The sequence below is a fragment of the Grammomys surdaster genome, unplaced genomic scaffold (genome assembly GCF_004785775.1).
Source record: "Grammomys surdaster isolate TR1022 unplaced genomic scaffold, NIH_TR_1.0 338, whole genome shotgun sequence".
Taxonomy (NCBI): Eukaryota; Metazoa; Chordata; class Mammalia; order Rodentia; family Muridae; genus Grammomys; species Grammomys surdaster.
Window position 1 is genome coordinate 2,572,042 of NW_021604757.1, and position 20,734 is coordinate 2,592,775.

Below are 20,734 nucleotides of genomic sequence, written 5' to 3' on the forward strand. Positions count from 1 at the left end.
TGGGCTAGCGAAGTGGTGACCTGAGAGCTGAACAGGCTGTGAGAGGGAAAGTAGACAGGCCCAGACCGGGGGAAGGGGAGGAGATAGAGTGCTGGGGCTGCTGCGGGGGGACCTGAGCCAGGAGTGCACTGGCACGAAGCAGCTCCAGGGCCAGAGACCCAGAGATCAGAGGTGAGTGGCACAGGCCTGGGAGTCCCGGCTCCGCGAGGGGCGGGGAGTGGAGGCGGGGACTAGGGGGTCGGGGAGGTACGGGTTTGAGGGGAGGGGGCGGGGCGGGTTCTTCCTTGGGGTGGGGGGAGGGGCGGGGGCCCATGTGACCGGCTCAGACCGGTTCTGGAGACAAAAGGGGCCTAAGCGGCCTTAGCGGGACAGGCCGTAGCGGGAGGGAGCGAGAAGCATCGCACCGGCAGTGAGCGAGTGAGCGCACGCAGTGGCTGTGGCCCCAGTCCCTCCAGGCTGCTGCCACCAAGGGGGCTGAGGTGGGGGTGGGGGGAACGCTGAGACTCGTGATAGCAGCTTCCAGTCCTCCCTCCGTCGCCCCCTTGTCGGTCCGACGTTTTGGGCCTGAAAAGTGGGACAAGTCAGTCAAGGGTGGGAGATCCTTCCCGCGGTCCCTAGCGGAGAAGGGACTAGGCGAGCAACTCTAACCCAGGTTTTCCCCCCAGGATGCAGCACCGAGGCTTCTTCCTTCTAGTCCTTCTTGCCCTCTTGGCGGTCACGTCCGCGGTGGCCAAAAAAAAAGGTGATGGGGTAGGGTGGGCTCCGGAGTAAAAGAGAGCTGGGGCGGGCAGGTGAGGCCGTGTGACCCAGGTGCTGGTCTCCGAGGGAGTCTGCGGGCACGCCATATCCTTAATTTTGTTCCTTGCGCCTTGTAGAGAAGGTGAAGAAGGGCAGCGAATGTTCGGAGTGGACCTGGGGACCCTGCACCCCCAGCAGCAAGGACTGCGGTATGGGTTTCCGCGAGGGTACCTGTGGGGCCCAGACCCAGCGCATCCATTGCAAGGTGCCCTGCAACTGGAAGAAGGAATTTGGAGGTGAGGTGGAGCACGCGGGAGGAGGGCGGGAAAGCAGAGGGTATGTCCTTAAAAAAAACTGTGGCAGCCACAATCCTCCTGTCTTTCACCGTGGGACCACTCTCCCATCAGCCGACTGCAAATACAAGTTTGAGAGCTGGGGCGCGTGTGACGGCAGCACTGGCACCAAAGCCCGCCAAGGGACCCTGAAGAAGGCTCGGTACAATGCCCAGTGCCAGGAGACCATCCGCGTGACCAAGCCCTGCACCTCCAAGACCAAATCGAAGACCAAAGGTCAGCGAATGTGGTGGGGTTGTGGATCAGGCTACTCCATGCTATCTCTGCAGAGCAGTCTTCAAGTTAGGAATGGGCAGGGACTTAAGGATCACTCTCAGGAGACGCTAAACCCTCTTCCCTTTCTGATGGATTATCTAATCTGGGTTCCTGGAAAAGGCTTGTCTTTGTCACCTGAGGAAGATGGAGTGGGGTCAGGGAGGAGTTGGCTCTGCACTTAAAACTATAGGAAGGATGTCCCAAAGGGACATGCTGCGACTAGACTCACAACAGCTATTGAGGCCGACAGGGCAGAGGTCACTCTGCTCACTTCCCCCGAGAGGAACTTGGACAAACTCTGATCCTGGATGAAAATAGAAAGTTGAAAGTCAGGCTTGGTGGCTCATGCCCGTAAAAGCAGCACTTCAAGACTGAGGCAGTAAGACTGCCGTGAGTTCAAGGTTACAGACTGAGACCTGAGACTCTGTCTTAAAAAAAAAAAAAAAAAAAAAAAAGGAAGGGGGTGAGCTAAAATGTTGAAGGAAGAAAGAAAGGCTTGGCATCACATGGCTGCCCTTTTCCACCACTTCCAGGTTAACTGATCAGTCACCACTAGGGGGCAGGATTTTCTCTCCTTGATGGACTTGTATGTGTTGTCCAGTGAGTCTGAGCTAGGTCACCCATCGCACTAATGTATTTCTTTATTGTTTTCCAGCCAAGAAAGGAAAAGGAAAGGACTAAGTCAGGAGGCCAGAGAGCCTCTGGACTTGCCTGGGGCCGGAACAGAGCCCTCCTCTCCCACAGGCCCAAGATATAACCCACCAGTGCCTTTTGTCTTCCTGTCAGCTTTGCCAATCACGCCTGCCCTCTCTCGCCCACACCAAGTGCCCAAAGTGGGGAGGGACAAGGGATTCTGGGAAGTGAGCCTCCCCATACCCTCTTTTGTTCTCCCTGCCCTGATACCTGTTAAGAAATGAATAAAATAAACTCACTTTTTTTCCAATAAAAGCTTCTTTTTTTAATATATAAAAGCCCCTTCCCAGGGAGTTTGCCATGGCGCTTTGTTGGGGACGGGAGGACGGGGAAAGACTGAGGGGAGCTGAGGGCTTTGTAGGAAGTGCTCCCAACAGTTCATGGAAAGAGCAGAACATTTACAAAAATGTCTTCCAGGGCCCCTTGGGTGTCATTGCTCCCAGGGCCCCACAGGGCTGGGGTTAGGGAAGAGGACCTAGGTGACTCACTTGAACTCTGCCTCACCTAGTCAAGAGTCTTTCTGGTCCAGGCTACTGCCAGTCTGGAATGAGATCTCATTGGGAACTGATGCGGGTGCTTGCTTGCATCACCCGCCACTGAATCCTGTATGGACCACCAAGTTCCCCCCTCCCCCCACCGGTTCCCCTTGGGCCCATACCTCCCTCCGTGGAGAGGTAGAGAGAACACTGCCCACTGCCGTCCATTTGATGTGTGACCTGGGGGTGGGCTCTGGACAGTTGACAATGAGATCCACCATTAATTGACTCAGTCCCCTGGAGTCTGTATCTCAGCTTAGCATGTCCTCCCAGTTGCCCCATCCAGATGACTGCTGGCCAAAGGGCTTGGCTTCCCACCCAGAGTCTGGCTAAGCAACAACAGCAGGGAAGTCCCTCACCCTGGAGTGGGACTTGTGGGCAGGGGAAGGGCTGAGCCTACATGCAGGGGGAGGAGGGTGCAGGAAGGCGGAAAGCACCGATTACAGCACAACGGGGGACCCCACCCTTGCAAGTCTGGCTCCTTTTGCTCCTCTCAAGATGCTCCTGGGCTCTGCTCTGTTCATCCACCTCGGCTGATGGTTGGCCTTGATTGAGCCACTGCCCACTCCAGCTATTGTCCCCCTTCTTCCTGAGGCAAAGTATCAGATATGGACCAGGTAGTGCCAGTTCAGACCCTCCTTGGGTCGAGCCTCCTAGGCTTCAGTAGAAATCTGCTCTCCCATCCCAGCGGAGAGCCTCTTGTACCTCATGGTGTCTGGGAGACCTGTTCTCTTCAGCAGATGTGAACTCAGAGTGGGGCCGCCTACTCTCTCCTCCACAGCCGGTGAGCCATGTGGTTCCCCGGTACACACTCATGACACCAGCACCTTCTAGGGCACCTGTCCGTCTACCTGGCTGTGCCGATGTTCCGATACTGGCACAGCAAAAGGTGCCGGAAGGTCTTTTTGAAAGTGGCATTGCAGAGTGCATAGCAGGCAGGGTTGATGGTGCTGTTGACGTAGCAGAGCCAGTAGCCGATGGACCACACCCTTTCGGGGATACAGCTCTGGCAAAAGGTGTTCACCAGGACCATGACATTGTAGGGTGTCCAGGTGAGGATGAAGGCCAGCAAAATGGCAAAGATTGTCCGAGTCACTTTCCGCTCCCGGGCCGCCATCTGGCGCTTCTTGCGCACCTGGTTGCGAGCGATGCTGGCAAACTTTCGGGCCACATTGGCTGCTGGGCGCATACCAGCTGGCGTGGCAGGTACAATCTCGATGGCCGTCACACATTCGTTGCCTGTCTGCTTTGTTACAATTTGAATCTTGGACCATTTGGAGGCTGGATTGAGGGTTCGTGGCTGCAGAGTAGGGGCAGGCAGCGCTGGTGTGGTGGCCTCTGTGGTGGACAGCTCTGTGGGTGGCCGTTCCTTGGTGTTCTGGGTGGCACTGCCTGAGCTGGACTCATTGGAAGTGTCCTTGTCAGGCACTGGGCGTGGAGGCGGGGGCAAGGCTGGCGGAGGAGCCTCTTCTAGCTTCCCGTTGCGCAGTTCCTCTCGAGAAGCGCCCCCTGGTGGAGGTTTCTTGATACTTGGCTTCATCAAAGGGCTCTTGAGAAAAGCCAGAGTCTTGGCCTTCTTCTCCTTGGGGCCCTCAGGCCGATGCTTGTGAACGCGGCTGCGGCTGGCCAGTGAGATGTGAATGTACAGCACCGTCATGATGACCACAGGCAGGTAGAAGGCAGCAATGGCTGTGCCAAAGGTCACTGCCGGGTTGGACAAGAACTGGATGAAGCATTGGTTATCAGGCACTGTCCTCTTGCCCACCACAAACTGCCAGAACAAGATGGCAGGGGCCCACAGCACAAAGGACAAGACCCAGGCAGCTGCAATCATGAGGCCTGCCATCTTAGTAGTGCGGCGGGCGGGATAGGTGAGGGGTTTGGTGACGCAGAAGTAGCGGTCAAAGCTGATGATGAGAAGGTTCATGACAGAAGCATTGCTCACCACATAGTCTAGGGCCAGCCACAGGTCACAGACCACGGCACCCAGGGGCCAGTAGCCCTTGATGATGTACAAGGTGTAGAGGTTCATAGAGAAAGCCCCTATGATGAGATCCGCACATGCCAGGCTGAACAGGAAGTAGTTGTTGACCGTCTGCAGCTGCCTGTTGACCTTGATGGATAGCATCACCAAGATGTTACCCACGACAGTCACCAGGCTCAGGGAGCCAGTTACTGTGGCAATGAACACCATCTCCACGGTCTCCAGGTGGCTGGCGGCTGCTGTGACCAGGCGCACAGACTGATTGGCTGAGCTGCCGTTGACAGGCGTGAAGTTCGCCATGCTGAACCCAACTGGATCCAGGAAGGCAGAGGCTGGAGGAGGAAGGAGACAGCACAGGAGTGAATTGTGGAAGAGGATGGGGGTCGGGGGATTACACAGAGGTTACCTGGAGTCACTGTGGCTGGAGGAACTTCATCCAGGAAAATGTCAGGGCACTCTGTGCCAACCATTCCTGAGTTTTCAGCCCTCTAACTGAAAGCTTCTTGAGCCCTGTAATCAGCTCAGGGCTGAGATTACAGAAGTGAGTGAGTACACACGGTCCCCATCTCAGAATGGATCATCTAGTTTGGGGGAAAACAGAAGTACATGAGGGGGAAAACGGCTAGAAAGAAGATAAGGCAGTGAGGGTGAAGGGCCCGAGAGAGAAGACTGGTGGTTGCTGGCTGACCCCGGGCCTCACCCAGAAGATGACGCACATGAGGGCAACAAGGAAGTCACTGCCAAGAGCTGCAGCATGTGGCTGAGATAAGGCAAAGGCCCAGAGACAGAGCTCAAAAAAGCAAGGGGAGCGTAAGGAGTGGCCCCAAGGACTGGAAGGAGGGCCTCGGGGACAAGTGTCTAGTCGTCTGCCCACTCAGGCCTGTCACTTCCCAAACCCTGCTTCTTGGTTACTGAAGGTTGTGCCCAAGGCTGTGCACAGGACAGGACATGTTCCACACACGTGTCCCACCGAGCTGCATCTGCAGCCCCACTTGCTCATCTCTTTTCTTCCTTTTTTGTTTTTGTTTTTGAGAGGTCTTACTGTGTAGACCAGGCTGACCTCAAAGTCACAGACCTTGATCTAGCTGCCTCTGCCTCTAGAGGGCTGGAACTGCAGGAATGCTCCACCATATCCAGCCACTTGGACATTTCTTAACCAATCAAGGCCAAGGGAGATTTGTATCATACACTGTAATAATAATACTAATAACAATAACGATGGCAGCCAGCACAGATTGTCTACTGAGTTCCTGTACTCTGTGTTTCCCCACAACAAACCGAAGGTGGATATTGAGGAAACAGGCTCAGAGGTGTTGAATAAGGGTCCACATTTCCTTGACGTCCTGGGGCTGGTCCAGTGCATTTGGGAGCAGAGAGAGCAGTCAAGAAAGACACAGGACCTGATGGTTCTAAGGGCTAAGGAGGTCACTCTAGCAACAGAGGAGGTGAGGTGGGAGCTGGGAGGAGGAAGAAGAAAGGGAGCAGAGAGATGACTCAGGAAGTTCAGCTCTGCCTGCCCAGCCCAGTCCCAGGGGTGAAGAGTGGACAGCGTGGGGGCCGTTAGTTCCCCAACAAAGAAATCAAAAGCCTAAAAGACCCAGAAGCTAAAGAAGGGTCTATCTGATTTCCCAAGAACTAAGGACAAGCTCCCTTATGGAGCCAAAAGATGAGGGAATTACCCCAGAGGGAACCTGCAGCCAGCCCCTGAGAGGTCACATCCCACATAGGGGATGACCCAGCTAAGGTCCAACAAAGCTCCTCCCCAGAGTTTGCCTTTCCTCCCACCAGGCTCCCTTCATCTCTCCTCCTCCCCTTCCTCTTCCATACATGTGAGGGAAGCCCACGCCCAGCATACTGTGCCAGGGCAGCCGCTCAGCCCAGCCTCCTTCACACCCGCCAACACACAAGCATTCCACATACGCACAAAGGCACCATCTCAGCCACACGCAGGTCGTATACGCAGTACTGTGCGTCTGTGTGTGCATGTGTATGTGTGTGTGTGTGTGTGTGTTTATAAGAGGAAGAGAGGGTTCAGCAGCCGGCTGTGGAGAAGAGGCACCAAGCCTGCAGTCTGGGTTCAATAGAAGGGCAGCAAGTTCTAGCTGTACAGCCTGAGGAGAGCCATTTGTCCTCTGGGAACTAGTTCTGTCATTTACAAAATAGAGGATCTTGTCCCACCACAGCCTTTGAACAGCCAGGGGATCTGGATCCCCTGCTAACTGGTTAGCACCTCGGCTTGCTCTCCAACTGGAAATGGCACCGGGGCTGCAGACACAAGCCAAGCTTAGGCCCAGCCTTCCAGTTCCACCACAGCATATAGATACAAGAGCTTGCCTTCTGGCTTCAAAGTTAAACCCATGGGCCAAAGGAGGACTAGAGGAAATAGGGGTAATGATACCTCCAAGGTCACCCACAGAGTCAAGGGCAAAAGAGAGATCCGTTCTCAAAAGAGACTCCACAGTGGCATTCATCTCCAAAATGGAACCTCAAGCATCACCCTTAGAGCCGGGAGGGTAGTAGCATCAAACACAGAGGCTAACCCCCCCCCCAACATACCCGCTAGTATGGTAAGCCAGTAGGGGAGCCATTAGCACACACCAAGGAAACCCTCACTTTAGTATCTCAGGGCCAGAACACAGCCAGCAGCCAGCAGGGTAAGAAGATGGGGGGCGGGGCAGGGGGAGATATGTGAGAGGAAAATACAGTCTCTTGTTTATTGAGTCAGGAGCCCCTCAAAACTTTTCCTTTAGATGATCAGGTTTAACGCCTATAGCAGCCAGAAAGGGTGAGTACTATCGGTAACTTCACCTTACAGATATAAAAGTCCTCTTACAGAAGGGCATCATAATAATGGACTTGAGGAAATTCATCCAGTTTGTAAGGAGAGGGTCAGGATTAGCAACCAGGGACACTTTCTTATCTCCAAGGCATTCGTCAAACCACACAGGATAGAGTTCCCCCCCCCCCCCCCCCCCAAACATCTTAGACCAGGAATCCTCATATTCCACCCAGCTCCCTCACTTGGGTTTGACCTTTTGTCCTCCTGGGACCAAGAAACAGCCTTGACAAGTAAATGACCAGACGAATGGTGGGTGGTTTGGTCTTCCCGGAGCCCCGACAGATGCAGACTGGGTAAAATTCAGTTTTCTCAACTTGGTCCCAGTTTTCTTTCCAGACTTCTCTGATAGCCTCTCAGACATTCAGACCGCAGCACCTTCTGGCACACTCCCCACTCCCCACCCCCCCAACTCCAATCCGGCCAAACTAGAATCTGAGAAGGCAAGCAGCCGTCACCCTGGTCTGTGCGCACCGCTAGATGGCAATGTCGGTCCCCAGTGCCAGCTCCGGACCCCGAGCCGGAGGTTCACCACATCCTCAAGTCCCAGTGTAAATCGCAAATACAGAAAAGCGTCAGGGCAGGGCAGGGTTCTCCCACAAGGGACCAAAGGGAGGGATATATTGCCTGTCTACCTGGCCCCAGACTGCCACAAAAGTTCCTTAGATTCTGCCAGGGTTTTGAGGGTGAGAAACTTTAGGGCGTCGGGATTCCACCCGCACCCCACAACGCACCCATCAAGGAACGTGTAGGTGGGAAAACGAATGCGAGTTGTGTTTGTGTGTGACTACTCGGGAGCCGGAGTAGACACTAGTAGCTGCTTTCATGTGCCAGTGTGCGCACCGCCACGCCTGGATACTGGTGCGCCTTTGAACGTGAGGATGCCAGCGCCATGTGGACACGTGTGTGTGCATGTGTGTGCGTGTCTGGCAATAGGGCTTGGGTGGCCGTAACCGCAGACTTGTGTGTGGGAGAAAAATGCTGGACTATCAACGAATGACCCAGTCACATCCAACGCCCATGGCGGGAACCACCGGGAAGCGTCCGGCCTGTGGGGTGGGGAAAGGATTGAGAAAGGACCAAAAATTAGGCTGCGAGGAAACCCTGACTTTGGAACCATTATCTTAGTGGCCCCGGCACCTCGTCCTGTGTGCATTGTCAAGAACGGAGAGCGCGCAGTCCTAGCCGTGGGCTGACTTCTATCGAGAAGCCTCTGTGAGAGTCGACGAATCGAGCCGTGAGGGTCACCGAGCTCAGTTCGATGTACCCTACGCACTTAGGGCAGGGGCAGGACTTCCATACGGGGAGCCCAGTCGAGGCTTGGGTCAAGAGGGTACAGTTGTTCTTCTTCACTCTTCAACCCGCACCCCCGGAGGAGAGGCCCTGTCTAGTCCTGTCCGTCAAAACAGGCACCGAGTTCCCAAGCTCTGGGCTCAGGTCTACCTCAAAGGCCATCTCGGGGCTTACCCTTGGGCCCATCTTCTGGCTCCTCCAAGTCTGGGTCCCGGTCGAAAGGGCCAAGGTTCTCTGATGCCCCGCCCTCCCATCAACCCCCAGGCACGCAGTTCCTGTAGTCTCTGGGCGTGGGCAATGTGCTTCCGCGGGTCCTCGAGCCCCTACCCCTGCTGGGGACAAGACAGGAAAGGGTGCTCTGGGCGCCGGTGGGGTTGCTCCTGGGGTAGATTTTCGATTATTAAGTGATCACTTTAGGAAAGCTATGGCCCCCCAGGACTGTTCCTGAGGCGGAGAGAAGCCTCTGTACTTAAGGGGAATAGAGAGGGGTGCTGGATATTGGGCCAAATCATTGTGTCTAACACTTCCTCTAAGAGCTGGGAGGGTGGGGGGCTGGGAGATGTATCTCCCCGGATGAGTAAAAGAGAGGGTACTCCTGGAGAGGGGGAAGGGAAACAGGAGAGAACAGGGGTGTTTTCCGTCGGGGCTCAAGGTCGCGGACAGAGGACTCCACGGGCTAGAGCGTGCTGGAGGCTCCCGGTGGGCCAAGGTGGGAACGGAGGGCAGGGAGACGGGCGGGAAACGGGTGCTTTGGGGCTTCATCTTCCGGCGCCTTGAAGAACAGCCAACGGGAGGGAGTGAGGGAGTGTGGGTCCTGATCCGACGGCTGCTCTGCTTCGGGGTTGGGCTGTGGGCTGGGACTATTCCTCCCCTAGCCTTCTCAATGATCACCAATCCCTAGAGGCTCACCTGGAGAAACCTTTTAGAGACCTGGGGTCCTTCTTCCGGAGAGGTGCCCCATCCTTGGGCTCTCCGCCCCTTCCGCACCGTGCTTGCCTCTTAAAGGGGTCTGGGGCCCCGTTCCAGCCGGACCCACCTCTGGAGACCTTCAGAGGGTCCCAGAACCCTACATCCTCATCTTGCATTGGAGCCCCCCGCCCCCGCGCTTCCACGGAGTTACTCACCCGCTGCTTCTGTCTTGCTCCGCTGGTGCCGGACAGACGGCAGAACAAGCCAGAGGCCCCGCGAGTCGGTGGGGTGGACGACTGGGTTGGGGGCCGGGGGCGGGGATAGGGTGCCAAGGGGCGGCCCCTGCTTCGCCTGCAGCTCCCGGCGCTGTGGCTCCGACTCGCGCTCACGCTCGCACTTTTCCCCGAGCCGCGTGATGTCACAGGGAAGCAGCCAATCGTGGTGGGGACGCACCGCTCGCCCGGGGCCGGTCACCCAGCGGCGACGCGCGGGGGTCACCACCTGGAGTGTCGGGCACCCTTGATGCTCACACCCTTCCTGGGAAATGGCCCGCGACTCCGGGACTCCAGCACCGAGGGCACCGCCCACAGTCGCCAGGGAGGATTAGCCTCGGGCGCTACCCTCCGGGGGGGGTGGGGTGGGGGCTGTCCGCGTTGTCATGGGGACTAGGCGCCCCCTCGCGGGCTGGGGAAGAACCAGGCGGCCAAGCTTGGCTATGAGCCCCGCCTCCGCCCTAACCACGCACTCTGGACCCCGAAGAGTTTTCAAGCCTCTCCATGGCTTGTAGCCCCTTCCTTGTCCCGCCTGCGGTCTTGAAGGTTTGGCCCCAACAGACTCCTGGTGTGCGGTGGGGCAGATTCTCCTGGTGTGCTTCTGTCGGGGCAGAGCGCTGGCCTGTTGGCCGCCGGGTAGCCAAAAGACTGGAGCCGTCGGGGCCTGGGGAAGAGCAGGTGAGCCTGGACAGGCGAGCAGCTATCTACCTTGGCAAAAGATCTTGTCACTCTCCACGCCCGGGAAGAGACGCGCACTAGCCGTGAGACTGAAGATGGCACGAGCCTCCTATCCAGCCGCGACACCGAGAATGAGTTCATCGCTGCCTATGAGGGGAAGCCAGGTGTCCAAGGTCACCTGGGACAGAACAGGCCCTGAAGGAGAGCCCAGTCTCCCAGACCTCCTGCAACAGCACTAAGGCTCAAAGTAGGCAGATTCAGCACCTCGGACAGCACTGCAGGTCCTTGGTCCGGAGGCCAGTTGCTCCGACCAGGTACCCGCGCTTGTTCCCCCAGGCCAGCCAGGGTTGAACGCACCCCTTCGCGCCCAGGCCCTGCGTACTGGTCACCCACAAAGCTTTTTGAGTCAACAGCTAATTAACCTTAAGCCCTCTTCTTGGAAAAATCACCTGAGTCCCAGCTCTCTACCCTCCTGCAAGGACTGGTAGGGGCTCCTTGGGGGAGTGGTGGTGGTGGGGATAGCTTTGTAATAACAGAGGAGTTAGGAACCTTTCAACAGAGAATGGGTGGAGAGCCGATGAGAGAAGACTTCTGCTTCATGCTAAAGAGGAGAAGGAGGTCAACATTGGTCAAAGTTGAGGGCAGGCTAGTGTGAGAAGCCATCTTCTCTCCCATGGGCGCTTTGGTCTCCCATGATCCTCGTAAGGAAAAAAGATGAAAAAAGTGCTATTGTTCTTGATCCCACTTCACAGGAGAGGAGAGGCTCAGTTGATTCATATGGTATCAACTTCTTCCACTTTACCATGTCCCCCTCCCTGGGGGCCAGGAGCAGGGTGCTCTTGGGAGAGTGAAAGTGTTGTGTATGGGAGAGGGCAGAATGTTAAGCAGTCACATGACGAAACAAGGAAGTCAGGCTTGTTAAAGAGAGGCGGTTCCAGAAAACAGAAATGCCTCCAACCACAAGTGAAGCTAATGCAGTCTGTAAAGCTTCGGCCTTTACCTCACCCACCCACAGCTCAGAGCTCACAGATGAACTCTGGAAAGCTGAACTGGAACTAGGGAACCCAATTTAGTTTCTCTGCCTTCTTTGTTCTAACTGGGTCTTGGGACACTTTAAGGGACTACCCATCTTTATTTTGCTGACACCACATGGTTGTAGTGTATAAGGGGTCCTGCAAAGGCTTACCACTGAGGAGGCTCTCCCCGGAATGTGGACTTCCTAAGGAACTGGTGTGGAGGAGGTGTGACTGGCCCCTCCTTCGCCAATCAGCAGAGGTGAATAAGGCATGCTCGTTTCTGGATCACTTTATCACAAGCGCTCTTTCTATCCTGTTTGCAATCAACTAGAGTGCATGTTCAGTTGCCTGTGCCTTGACTTCTGTGTTGATGACAGAGCCAGCTGTGTGTACCTTGGCTGTTGGTCATGTGGTCATAACTGATAACTGAAGTCATCACTTGAGGTTTTTTGGAGGGGTAGTTCTAGCACACTTAGCATATTGTTTACACTCAAGAAATTCAGAGTCTCTCCTGTCAAACCAAGGCATACATCTGTTTGTAGTAGAGTAGGCTTGGCAGTGAGTGTCCTTCCACCCTTCAAATATTTAATTCAAATTCTTTCCCTTAAAGGAAGGCTGGTCTCAAGATGCCTGTGCAAGGAAAATCAAGGCACAGAGAAGGCAGGTGGCTTGTTCAAAGTCACACACCTCGTGGATGCTTACTGATACACTGGCAGTACTATATAGTGAATTGCAGATAGATAATTACTATATAGTAAATACAGTTTACATCACCTCAGTTTGCATTATTGCTTGTTTTCATCTCTGTTGCGACAGAACCTGCAATTCTCGCCATCCTCACCTTCACCTTCACCTTCACCCAGATGACTGCCAATACCCCACCTGTGGTAGTCCAGTTACTCGGGTTTTCTATTATACTTTAAAGAAATATTTATTTTATGTACATTGGTGTTTTGACTGTGTATCTGTATGAAGGTGTTGGATCCCTTGGAATGGGAGTTAGACACTTGTTGAGTTGCCATGCAGGTGCTGGGAATTGAACCCCGGGTCCTCTGGAAGGGCAGCCAGTGTTCTTCTCTGCTGGGCCATCTTTCCAGCTCTTTATTACACCTCTTTAAGGCCTCTCTCACTTTCTAAACTGGCTTGACACGTGAAGAACCAAAACACATGAACAAGGCAGGACTACAGCTCCTTCAGGGCTATCTGCAGACAAGCCCACGGGCTCCTCTCCACTGGTCAGAATTTGCTGCAGTGGTCTCTAGGACTAGATGTCGAGTCAAGCTTTTGGTGACTCACTGTCACTCCAGGCCTATAGTCCTGGTAGGAAGCAGTCAGGATGACTCCCTCCCCCACACCTGCCTGCCCCAACGTGCATCAGAGTCTAGGAAGCAGCCTTCAGCCAGCAGACTTGGGTTAATCGGTCAAAGAGGATACCATTACTAACTAGGTCCACTGAAATGCCTAGGGAAACCCGGCCAGCCAGTTTGATCTCTCCACACCCCAGTCCCAAACCCTTCTCCCTCCTCCCATCTCCTCAGAAATAAACAGGAGCCTGGTGAGGGGCATGTCATCATTTTAATGATGTAGCTCTTTGGTGTCTCCCTCATTAGCAGTAGACTATTCCCTCTCCTCCCACCACAATGTCTCTATGATGAATGACAAACAGAAAGGAAATCACATTTTCATATTAAAAACAAAATGATCAGAGCCTTGATTTCTCCACTAAAATCTACACATACAGTTCAGGATTCCACATGCAACACCTCAAATGACAGACCAAGACCTCACATTCTGACCTGGAAATCTCCTCCCTCCAACCTTGGGCTGGCTTTGGCCTATGCTTAGGTAATACTGACACCCATAGGTGCTGCATGGAGGGCCTTGTGGAGGGGGGAGCTTGGTGGACATGCTGGGGGTGGGCCAGCCTACATCCCCCACTCCTGAGGACCTGTCCACCATCGTGTATTGACTCCATCCTGTGTCAGGCAAGCAGGCTATTTACTTCACTCTACAGGTGTCTGTACTTGTGAGTGTAAGTCACTGACAGGGAAGCTGGGCCTGACTTTTCTGTCTCTGTGGGCTGAGAGGATGAGAGAGGCTAGAACTCTGGAAGGTTTAGATATGGAAGCAATTGGGGGGAGGGGGTGCTCCTCTGTGCTAGTGGCTCTTCCCTCCAGTACTGGGCAGGGAAAGACTGTCCCACCATTCTGTTCAGGATGGTGTAGTCTAGATCTGGAAGACTTCACTCTTCTGGGGTTCCTGCCCAGGGTTGTTTGAGTCCCCTAGGCCAGTGATCCTAGGAGAAATGGGGTTTGTAGCAGAGATACCCACTTGCTTCTTCATTCACACCAGGCTCAGCAGTATGGCTCTTCTGGGCTCTAGTACCCCAGGCCAGCCTTGCCCCTTGGACTGCCCCTTACCCACTGGCTCCATGCCCCACCCTCTCATTTCTCCCATTCCTGGATGTAGGCATCAGCTCTTCTGTGTGTATAGTTCCCAGCCAGCTGTGAGGTCCTGCTTCTGCTCAGCAGCTTGAGGGAGGTACCAGTGCCTGGTTTTGTCTCTATCGGTTCCGTGGCTCCCCACTAGGGCCTGCAGCTTCCTCCCTGTTGCTACCATCACCCTCAGGAAGGTGACTGTTATTGGTCACATTGCAGTGCATTGTTGGTCCCTCATTGCTGGCAAGGGGGACTGGAATGGGGACAGGGGAGGAAGAGGACAGGGCTGGCTGGGGTAGTTCCCTCCCAGAAGTACTAGGCTGGTCCCAGGAGGCTGTCCGGGGGCTTAGCCCTCGCTCTGCCAGTTGCCCAGGTTCTGAGAGCAGTCCTCGAGAGGTGGAGGGCTGGGGTGATGAGGTCCGAGCAGCCCCTGACTCTGTGCCTGTCTGGGAGCTGCGGTGAATGCGGTGGCTAACGATGATGTTGTTGCCGAAGCCACCCATGGAGGCCATAGTGGTGCTCTGCTCCCTCTGTACCACAGCTGTCATGCCACCCTCAGCCATTAGCCTCTGGATCCGGCTGAGGGCATCTTCCCCACTGCCACCATATTCTGAGCTCTCGCCTGGAAGGTACAAAGCAGAAGAAAGAAGGAGTTAATTGCTGGTCTGAGCCCATGAGCCAGGCAGCAGGAGCTAGCAGATGCTGGAGAATTCTACACAAAACAAACAAACAAACAACAACAGGATTAAGGCCAGCCTCCCCACTGTGAAAACTTTCCTAAGAGCAGGACAAGAGTGAGTCCCAAGGACCACTATTTATACCTCAGTTTTACTGGGGAGGGAAAGGCTAAGCTGTGTATCTGTGTCAGAGCAGAGCTTGGACCAAGGCAAGTGCTTGGTTTTAATAAACCCTTTTAGCACCTTTCAGAATGCAGGCTGCTTCGAAAAGAGGTAGAGAAGACTGGACAGCTTGCTTTGTCTGACCCTGTCTGGGATGACTTTCTGACTTGGTCCTGGAATGGGACTTACCACCTAGTCTTTAGGAAGAAACATGTGCCCTGCAGGGTGTGGTTCAAAGGCAGTCTGCCAGGTTTTAGTTCAACATTATCTTCGCCCAGCTTTGCTCTGTTTTTGTTATTTTCTAGGAGCCTGAGAGGGGCTGCATTTAATTGCTCCCTAGAAGTTCTGTTGTCTCTTTCCTCCCTTTACCTATATAGGTCTTCATACACTATCTCCTGGTTACTGCTCCCCTGGGCTGTATGCCTGATACCACATTTCCCTGGAGAGAACCAACTGCCGGTAGTGATGCCAACTTGCAGCCCTAGGTAACATAGTCTGTTCTCCTATGAGGCCTGGACATTCACAGCCCATCAGTGGCTGGATGGACTTGTATAGTGTTGGAGAGGAAACGCTAGCCCAGACAACTGGCACCCAGGGCAGCAGCTACTTCTACCTCAAGTCTCCTCTAGTTCTCACCAAGCTGGGCAGCTACAGTCAAGGCTCCCAGCTGCTGGGTCCAGCTCCACCAGAGTGCTGATCTGTTTCCTTTGACTATCATGCTCAGTTTGGAATTCTTTGGTTTTGGAGTACTAAAGGATGACGGGTAACTCGAGGTTACCTGTTACTAGCTGTTTTTACAAGGCTTTCTTTGTCCCTTGCCCTGTCTTTTCTCTGCTTGCTTATTTGTGTTAGCCATCTAGGCCAGTTACCATCATTACTTCATGACTTAGCTCTGTCTAAGGCCCTATCAGTCTTGCATGGGACCTGGCAGGTACCTGCTCATATTCTTCCTCTGGGTCCTTATCCATTTTCCTCAGCACTAGGCAGGGAGGACTCTACCCAGGCTTTGGCTTTTATTCAGCTGTTTTTTCCTGAGGTCCCAGGAAACTGCTCTTAACCCCCATGACAGCTGCCCTCCTCTATCTGGTCTGAATAGCTAAGCTTCAGCTTTGCATTCAGAAGACAGGAAACCTGAAGGACTCTGAGTCCCAAGGGCCAAGCTTTCAAACAATAGGGCAGGGTAAGGGGGAAGGCCAAGCTAGACCTCAGTGCCAGTGAAGGTTCTATCTATGAGCTGCTTCTGGGGTCCTTCCTATGATTCAGGCAAGCTATATGGCTTCCCAAGAGCTCTCTGGGACGTCTCCTGTTCCTTGGGGACCTGTAGTGGGCTGGCCTGGGGCCTATGGGCATTGAACCCATCATGTCAACTGTGTCTGTTCAACTCCCAGAACTTCCCAGTGGTTGTTTCCAGGGAGAGAAAAGCTAACAAAGCCCAGCCTCAGAGTGCCTTGTGACCAGCACTCAAATATAAGACTCTGTCCTTTTCTGCTGCCTGTCCATGACTCCTCCACTTCCCCATTTGGCTATTTCCTAACTGATGGTGCTCTTCTCTCTTACCATCCTATTTCCAGGTTGTTGTCACTATGGGTCTAATTCCCCCACCATGCCTCCCCTCCCTGAGTAAGAGAAGGTTTCTCTGTGTAGCTCTGGTTGTTCTGAGATTTGATCTGTAGACCAGGTTGACCTTGAATTCAGAGATCTGCCTGTCTTTACCTCCTGAGTACTGGGATTAAAGGCACGCCCCTCTACTGCCTGGCTACTGTTTTAATTCTTAGTTAACTGAGCTCTGGTTAAGTTCACAACTTGCTCAAAGCTCAGCAAGTCCTGAGCTCTCAAAAGTCTCTGATAGTTGAGGACTTTCCAACTAGACCCTCGTCATTCTCTTGATCTATTCAATCAACACACACAACAGTTCTAAAGCTGACCCAGCTCTGCTCCCTGACTATGCATATTAACATACTAAACAAGCTCAGGTACAGGGGTCAGTATAACTGCCACATCTTTCACTCAAGAGTAGAGGTGGTAACAGCTGGAGCTCCAATAATGCTACAAACCTTTTCTCTGACTCAGTTACTAGTGACTACGTCTCTTACTATTGGGCCTTCCCGGAGATCTTATTCATCTCTGGGCAGTGTTAACACATGGTCTAGGATGAAATGTTTATTTGCCAAATACATGTATGGATGACTAAAAAGTAGCTCCTATGCTGCATATAGCAGCTCCAAGCAACTTTGAAAACTAGTTCTTATTCTGCTTCAGGAGAAATCCTTCTGTTTCTGCTTCCCTTATGGACTTGCCCTTTGAAGGATGAGATACAACAGTTTCATTATGTGATTCATGTGATTCCTTTTCTAAAACCTGTGAGTTCACAATGCTTCCTACAATGTGAGACAAAGTATATGCTGAAAAATAGTGGATGGGACACTGAGAGATGTGTATACAACAGCTTCTGGAATCCTAAGCTGTGTTTCTCTCCTAGAATGCTAAGCTGAGGCTAAGAGTCAGCTGGTATATTCTCAAGAGGAAAGAAAGACTGAAGCCCGATGGATATGGATCTGAGCAATGGTGACCAGAGTGGGGGGCGGGGAGGAGGGAGGACTCTGCCGCCTCTTCTCCGGGAGCTTCAGTATTTCTTTTAGAGTTTCAAAAACAGGAGATTGGTTTAGTGCTGTTGGCAGATTGTTTCCTTGGCAAGTTCTGAATGCAGGAGACAGGTGGGACTCAGCAACTTCCCATAATGCCCTTCAGAATTAAATGCACTTAATTCTGGGGGTGGTATACAGCCAAGGAGGAGAAAGGAACTGGGAACTAAGTCCGTGTACCTCCCATCACGTACGTACGTGTGTGTGTGTGTGTGTGTGTGTGTGTGTGTGTGTGTGTGTGTGTGTGCATGCACAGTATGTTCTAGCTCTTCCATAATGGCACTTGTTTTTCCTGGCCTGGGACCTGAACTGTTTTAACTTCTGTCTTCACCATAACAGAAAAAGGCCCAAGGCTGAGAGGCAGAGCCACGGAGTTCTCCAAGAAGCAGGGAGACAGGGCTTCCGTGGTTCCATTCATTTGTTCTACATACTACTTGAATGCCAACTGCACACTAGACATGTACTGTTACATCAGTGCTGAGAGCAACAGTGAGCTTTTCTCCTTTTCTGAGCTGCCTCCTGGACAGAGAGTAGGGCTACTTGTGGCAGGGTAACACTCACGTTCCAGACCAGCTCCAGCTTGATTAAAGCCTGGCAAGCATGAGAGCAAATGTACTGTGGAGAGTTTCTCAAAAAAAAAAAAAAAAAAAAAGTTAGAAATAGCTAACTGGCTCTTAGTTGTTTGGAGAGGTGGGAGTGCAAGGGATTGAACAGGACCTCGCACATGTGCTCTACCCACTGAGCTATACTCCCAGACCCTCAGATTTTTAGAAAAAGAAAATGAGACGTAGATAGGTTGTTGGGTTTATATAATGTAAGGAACAGCTGGCTACAGGACAATAATTACAACCAGATCTGGTTCTCAAACTAACAAATTCAGGCCCTGGTATGTGTGGGTGTTTGGGGTACGGTGTAATACAGCTAAGCCCAGGACGGCTAACTTCAACTAGGCTTCTCCTATGCATGCTCCCTGAGACCCGGCCACCAGTTCAGTCTACTCAAAGAGTGAGGGTTACTGTGCCTGCCTCTGGATGAGAAAGTGTAGGCAAGGAAAACACTGACAACTGGTATCTGGCATCAGAGACGTGGGCCAAGCACCTGGCACAAGCCTCCAGAAGGGCACAGCAACCAATTCCTCGTGTCCTCTTGCAGCTCACCCCACCCTTATTGTCGAGTTTTTGAAATGGGCTACTATTCGTGGAAAAGCTGGCTGGGGGTCCAGAGCTCTGAGAGAAGTCTGCAGAGCTGAGGACAGAAGCTTCAGGTTCTGCCAGGACTCCTGATGCTGCTGCCTGCTGGGATTCTGGACCGGCAACTTCTTGCTCTGCTTTAAGGAAGCCAGAGATAGGGAGGGGCAAGAAACGAGGTTCTAGCCTGTAAAACCTGAAAAAGACCGCCTCTACCCTTCTATCCTAGTCCCCAACTCCCAAACAAGAATAAATAAACTGTAGTCCCAAACCAGCAAGACAAAGACAGGGTTCTTCGGGAGGTCAGACACAGGGGTGCACAGCTCTTCAGCAGCAGATCCCACTCACAGAGCCACTGCTGTACTTCACCTCCCTCCACCTGGGAATCCTATAAGCAACTCTGTACAGACAGCAAGTTTCAATTCTCAATGTGTGCCAGGCTTTTCTCAAAACACCTGCTAGTGGGCCTCTGTCCACATGTTATAGTTTCCAACTCAGGGCTCTGGCATATGCTGAAATGCTCCTGCCAGCACATTCTGTATAAATACTACTCAGCTCAAGGTCTCAGCGTAGGTCTACTTTCTCTGGAAAGCTTCCCTGACCCCAGAGATAGTCCTGGCCCCTCCTTGTTCCTCCTAAGATCCCCATCACACTGAAGGTACCAGCTATTTGGCTGCTAGCTGTTAGGATCATTCAACTCCAAGATTTGAGGGGAAGATTGGAGGCTCATTCTTAGAATCTCTTCCCTGTGGGTAAACTTCCATGATACTTGCCTCATCAGGCCCTCTTAGAGACTGCTGCCCCAGCTGAGAGCACCTTCTGGCTTTGCTGGAGAAACAGTGATTCCTTGAGCACTTAGGACCTAAGCTTCTGGAAATGAGCTTCAGATTCCAGAGTGGCTCAGAGTCCACAAATCCCTGCAAAACTGGGCCTGGAGATGGCTGAATGAGACTTCATCTGTCTCCTCCTCCTCCTCTTCCTCCTCACTTAGGCTCAACACTGCAGCTGGCTGGCTCAGCTAATACTGCCAGCTGCTCATGTCCCCAGCAAGGGATTTCTACTCCATAAAGAGCCCTGGGCTTCAGATGTGAGAGATGGACTAGGCTGCAAATGAGAAAAGGGATTTATTCTGAACATTTCAGTTCATGGCAGGGAGAAGGAAAGTGCCCCATGGAGAGCCACATTGTAGAAAGCCATTCCCTGGAGGCAGTATCAGCAGATTTGTTACTCTAGGCCTGATGCGCATCAGGGCTTCTCCTTCCATGATCATTCAAATGGCTTGATCAGACCTAGAAAGTCTGTTTAGATGCTACCTTGTTTGGAACTAAGAACAGCAAGGGGGCTAGAGGTAGGAGGTAAGGAGAGTGAGAACAGCCTGCTTGATGCAGCGGCTGCTGGGTTACAAAGTGGCTTGAGGCCTACCACTGGGAAGTGCTAATTGGTTCTTAAATGTGAAGTTGATGCTGGCAGTGTCATACCTGAGGTAGGTGAGGGGAAGGATTGCTGGTATGCCCAGCTGTATCCACAATGACATCAAAACACTGCTACCAGAGGAGTACCAAGAATTTCACTTGCAGCAGTACTGATACGCCATGCTAGCTTAGCGGAGATAAGCTAGGGACCCTGCCTTGGATCTGGAAGGAGCACTCCTTATGGAATCTCACTTTCCACGCACACTCTTTGGTAAACAGCCTTGGTCCTCCATAAGCATAGGTCTAATTCTCCCTGAGAAGACAGATGATTTTCATTCAGATGTTCCCAGCTCCTACCTTCACCAGGACCTGAGGATGCTGCCCCTGGTTCCTCTTCCTCCCTCTCAGTCTGTGTTTCAGCATTCTGCAACTGGAGCGCCAGAGTCTGGGTGCCCTGAGACGTCACAGAGGTGGTTGGGTTCCGAGGTTGCAATCCAATTGCATTCATCAAGCCCATGTCTCTGTCTGTCCGCCACGTGACTCTGCTGGTTCTAAAGTGAAAAAGACAGACAGAAGTCAGGAAGGGCTTGGAGTGGGTCCTTTACAGAAGTCTTGGATTCCATACAGATTCCAGGCCTGCTGCCTAAGAAGGG

General features: G+C 53.0%; 3 protein-coding genes across 5 annotated transcripts in view; 1 reads left to right on the top strand and 2 right to left on the bottom strand.

The window, feature by feature from the left end:
* Positions 1–240: 240 nt before the first annotated feature.
* On the top strand, positions 241–2,289 carry Mdk (midkine). Of its 2 annotated transcripts, XM_028778553.1 has the most exons (5): positions 241–417; positions 666–742; positions 876–1,034; positions 1,146–1,307; positions 2,002–2,289. In XM_028778553.1, exons 2-5 carry the CDS (start codon positions 667–669, stop codon positions 2,025–2,027), a joined length of 423 nt encoding a protein of 140 aa, XP_028634386.1. In that variant the 5' UTR covers positions 241–417; position 666; the 3' UTR covers positions 2,028–2,289. The 2 variants fall into 2 exon arrangements, with proteins under 2 accessions (XP_028634386.1, XP_028634387.1); XM_028778554.1 differs by lacking the exon at positions 241–417 and having other exon boundaries at positions 682–741; positions 874–1,034.
* On the bottom strand, positions 2,279–9,948 carry Chrm4 (cholinergic receptor muscarinic 4). Its single transcript, XM_028778552.1, has 2 exons — positions 9,813–9,948; positions 2,279–4,891 (listed from the first exon to the last, which is right to left on the bottom strand). Exon 2 carries the CDS (start codon positions 4,857–4,859, stop codon positions 3,423–3,425), a length of 1,437 nt encoding a protein of 478 aa, XP_028634385.1. The 5' UTR covers positions 4,860–4,891; positions 9,813–9,948; the 3' UTR covers positions 2,279–3,422.
* A 3,171-nt stretch (positions 9,949–13,119) lies between these two features.
* The window catches only part of Ambra1 (autophagy and beclin 1 regulator 1), a 185,991-nt gene continuing 178,376 nt past the window's right edge, over positions 13,120–20,734 (bottom strand). For both annotated transcript variants that reach the window (XM_028778469.1, XM_028778470.1), the window contains 2 exons: positions 20,439–20,632; positions 13,120–14,623 (listed from right to left, as the gene is read on the bottom strand). In XM_028778469.1, the coding sequence (XP_028634302.1) occupies positions 14,127–14,623; positions 20,439–20,632 (691 nt within the window). In that variant the 3' untranslated portion in view covers positions 13,120–14,126. The remainder of the gene's footprint in view (positions 14,624–20,438; positions 20,633–20,734) is intronic.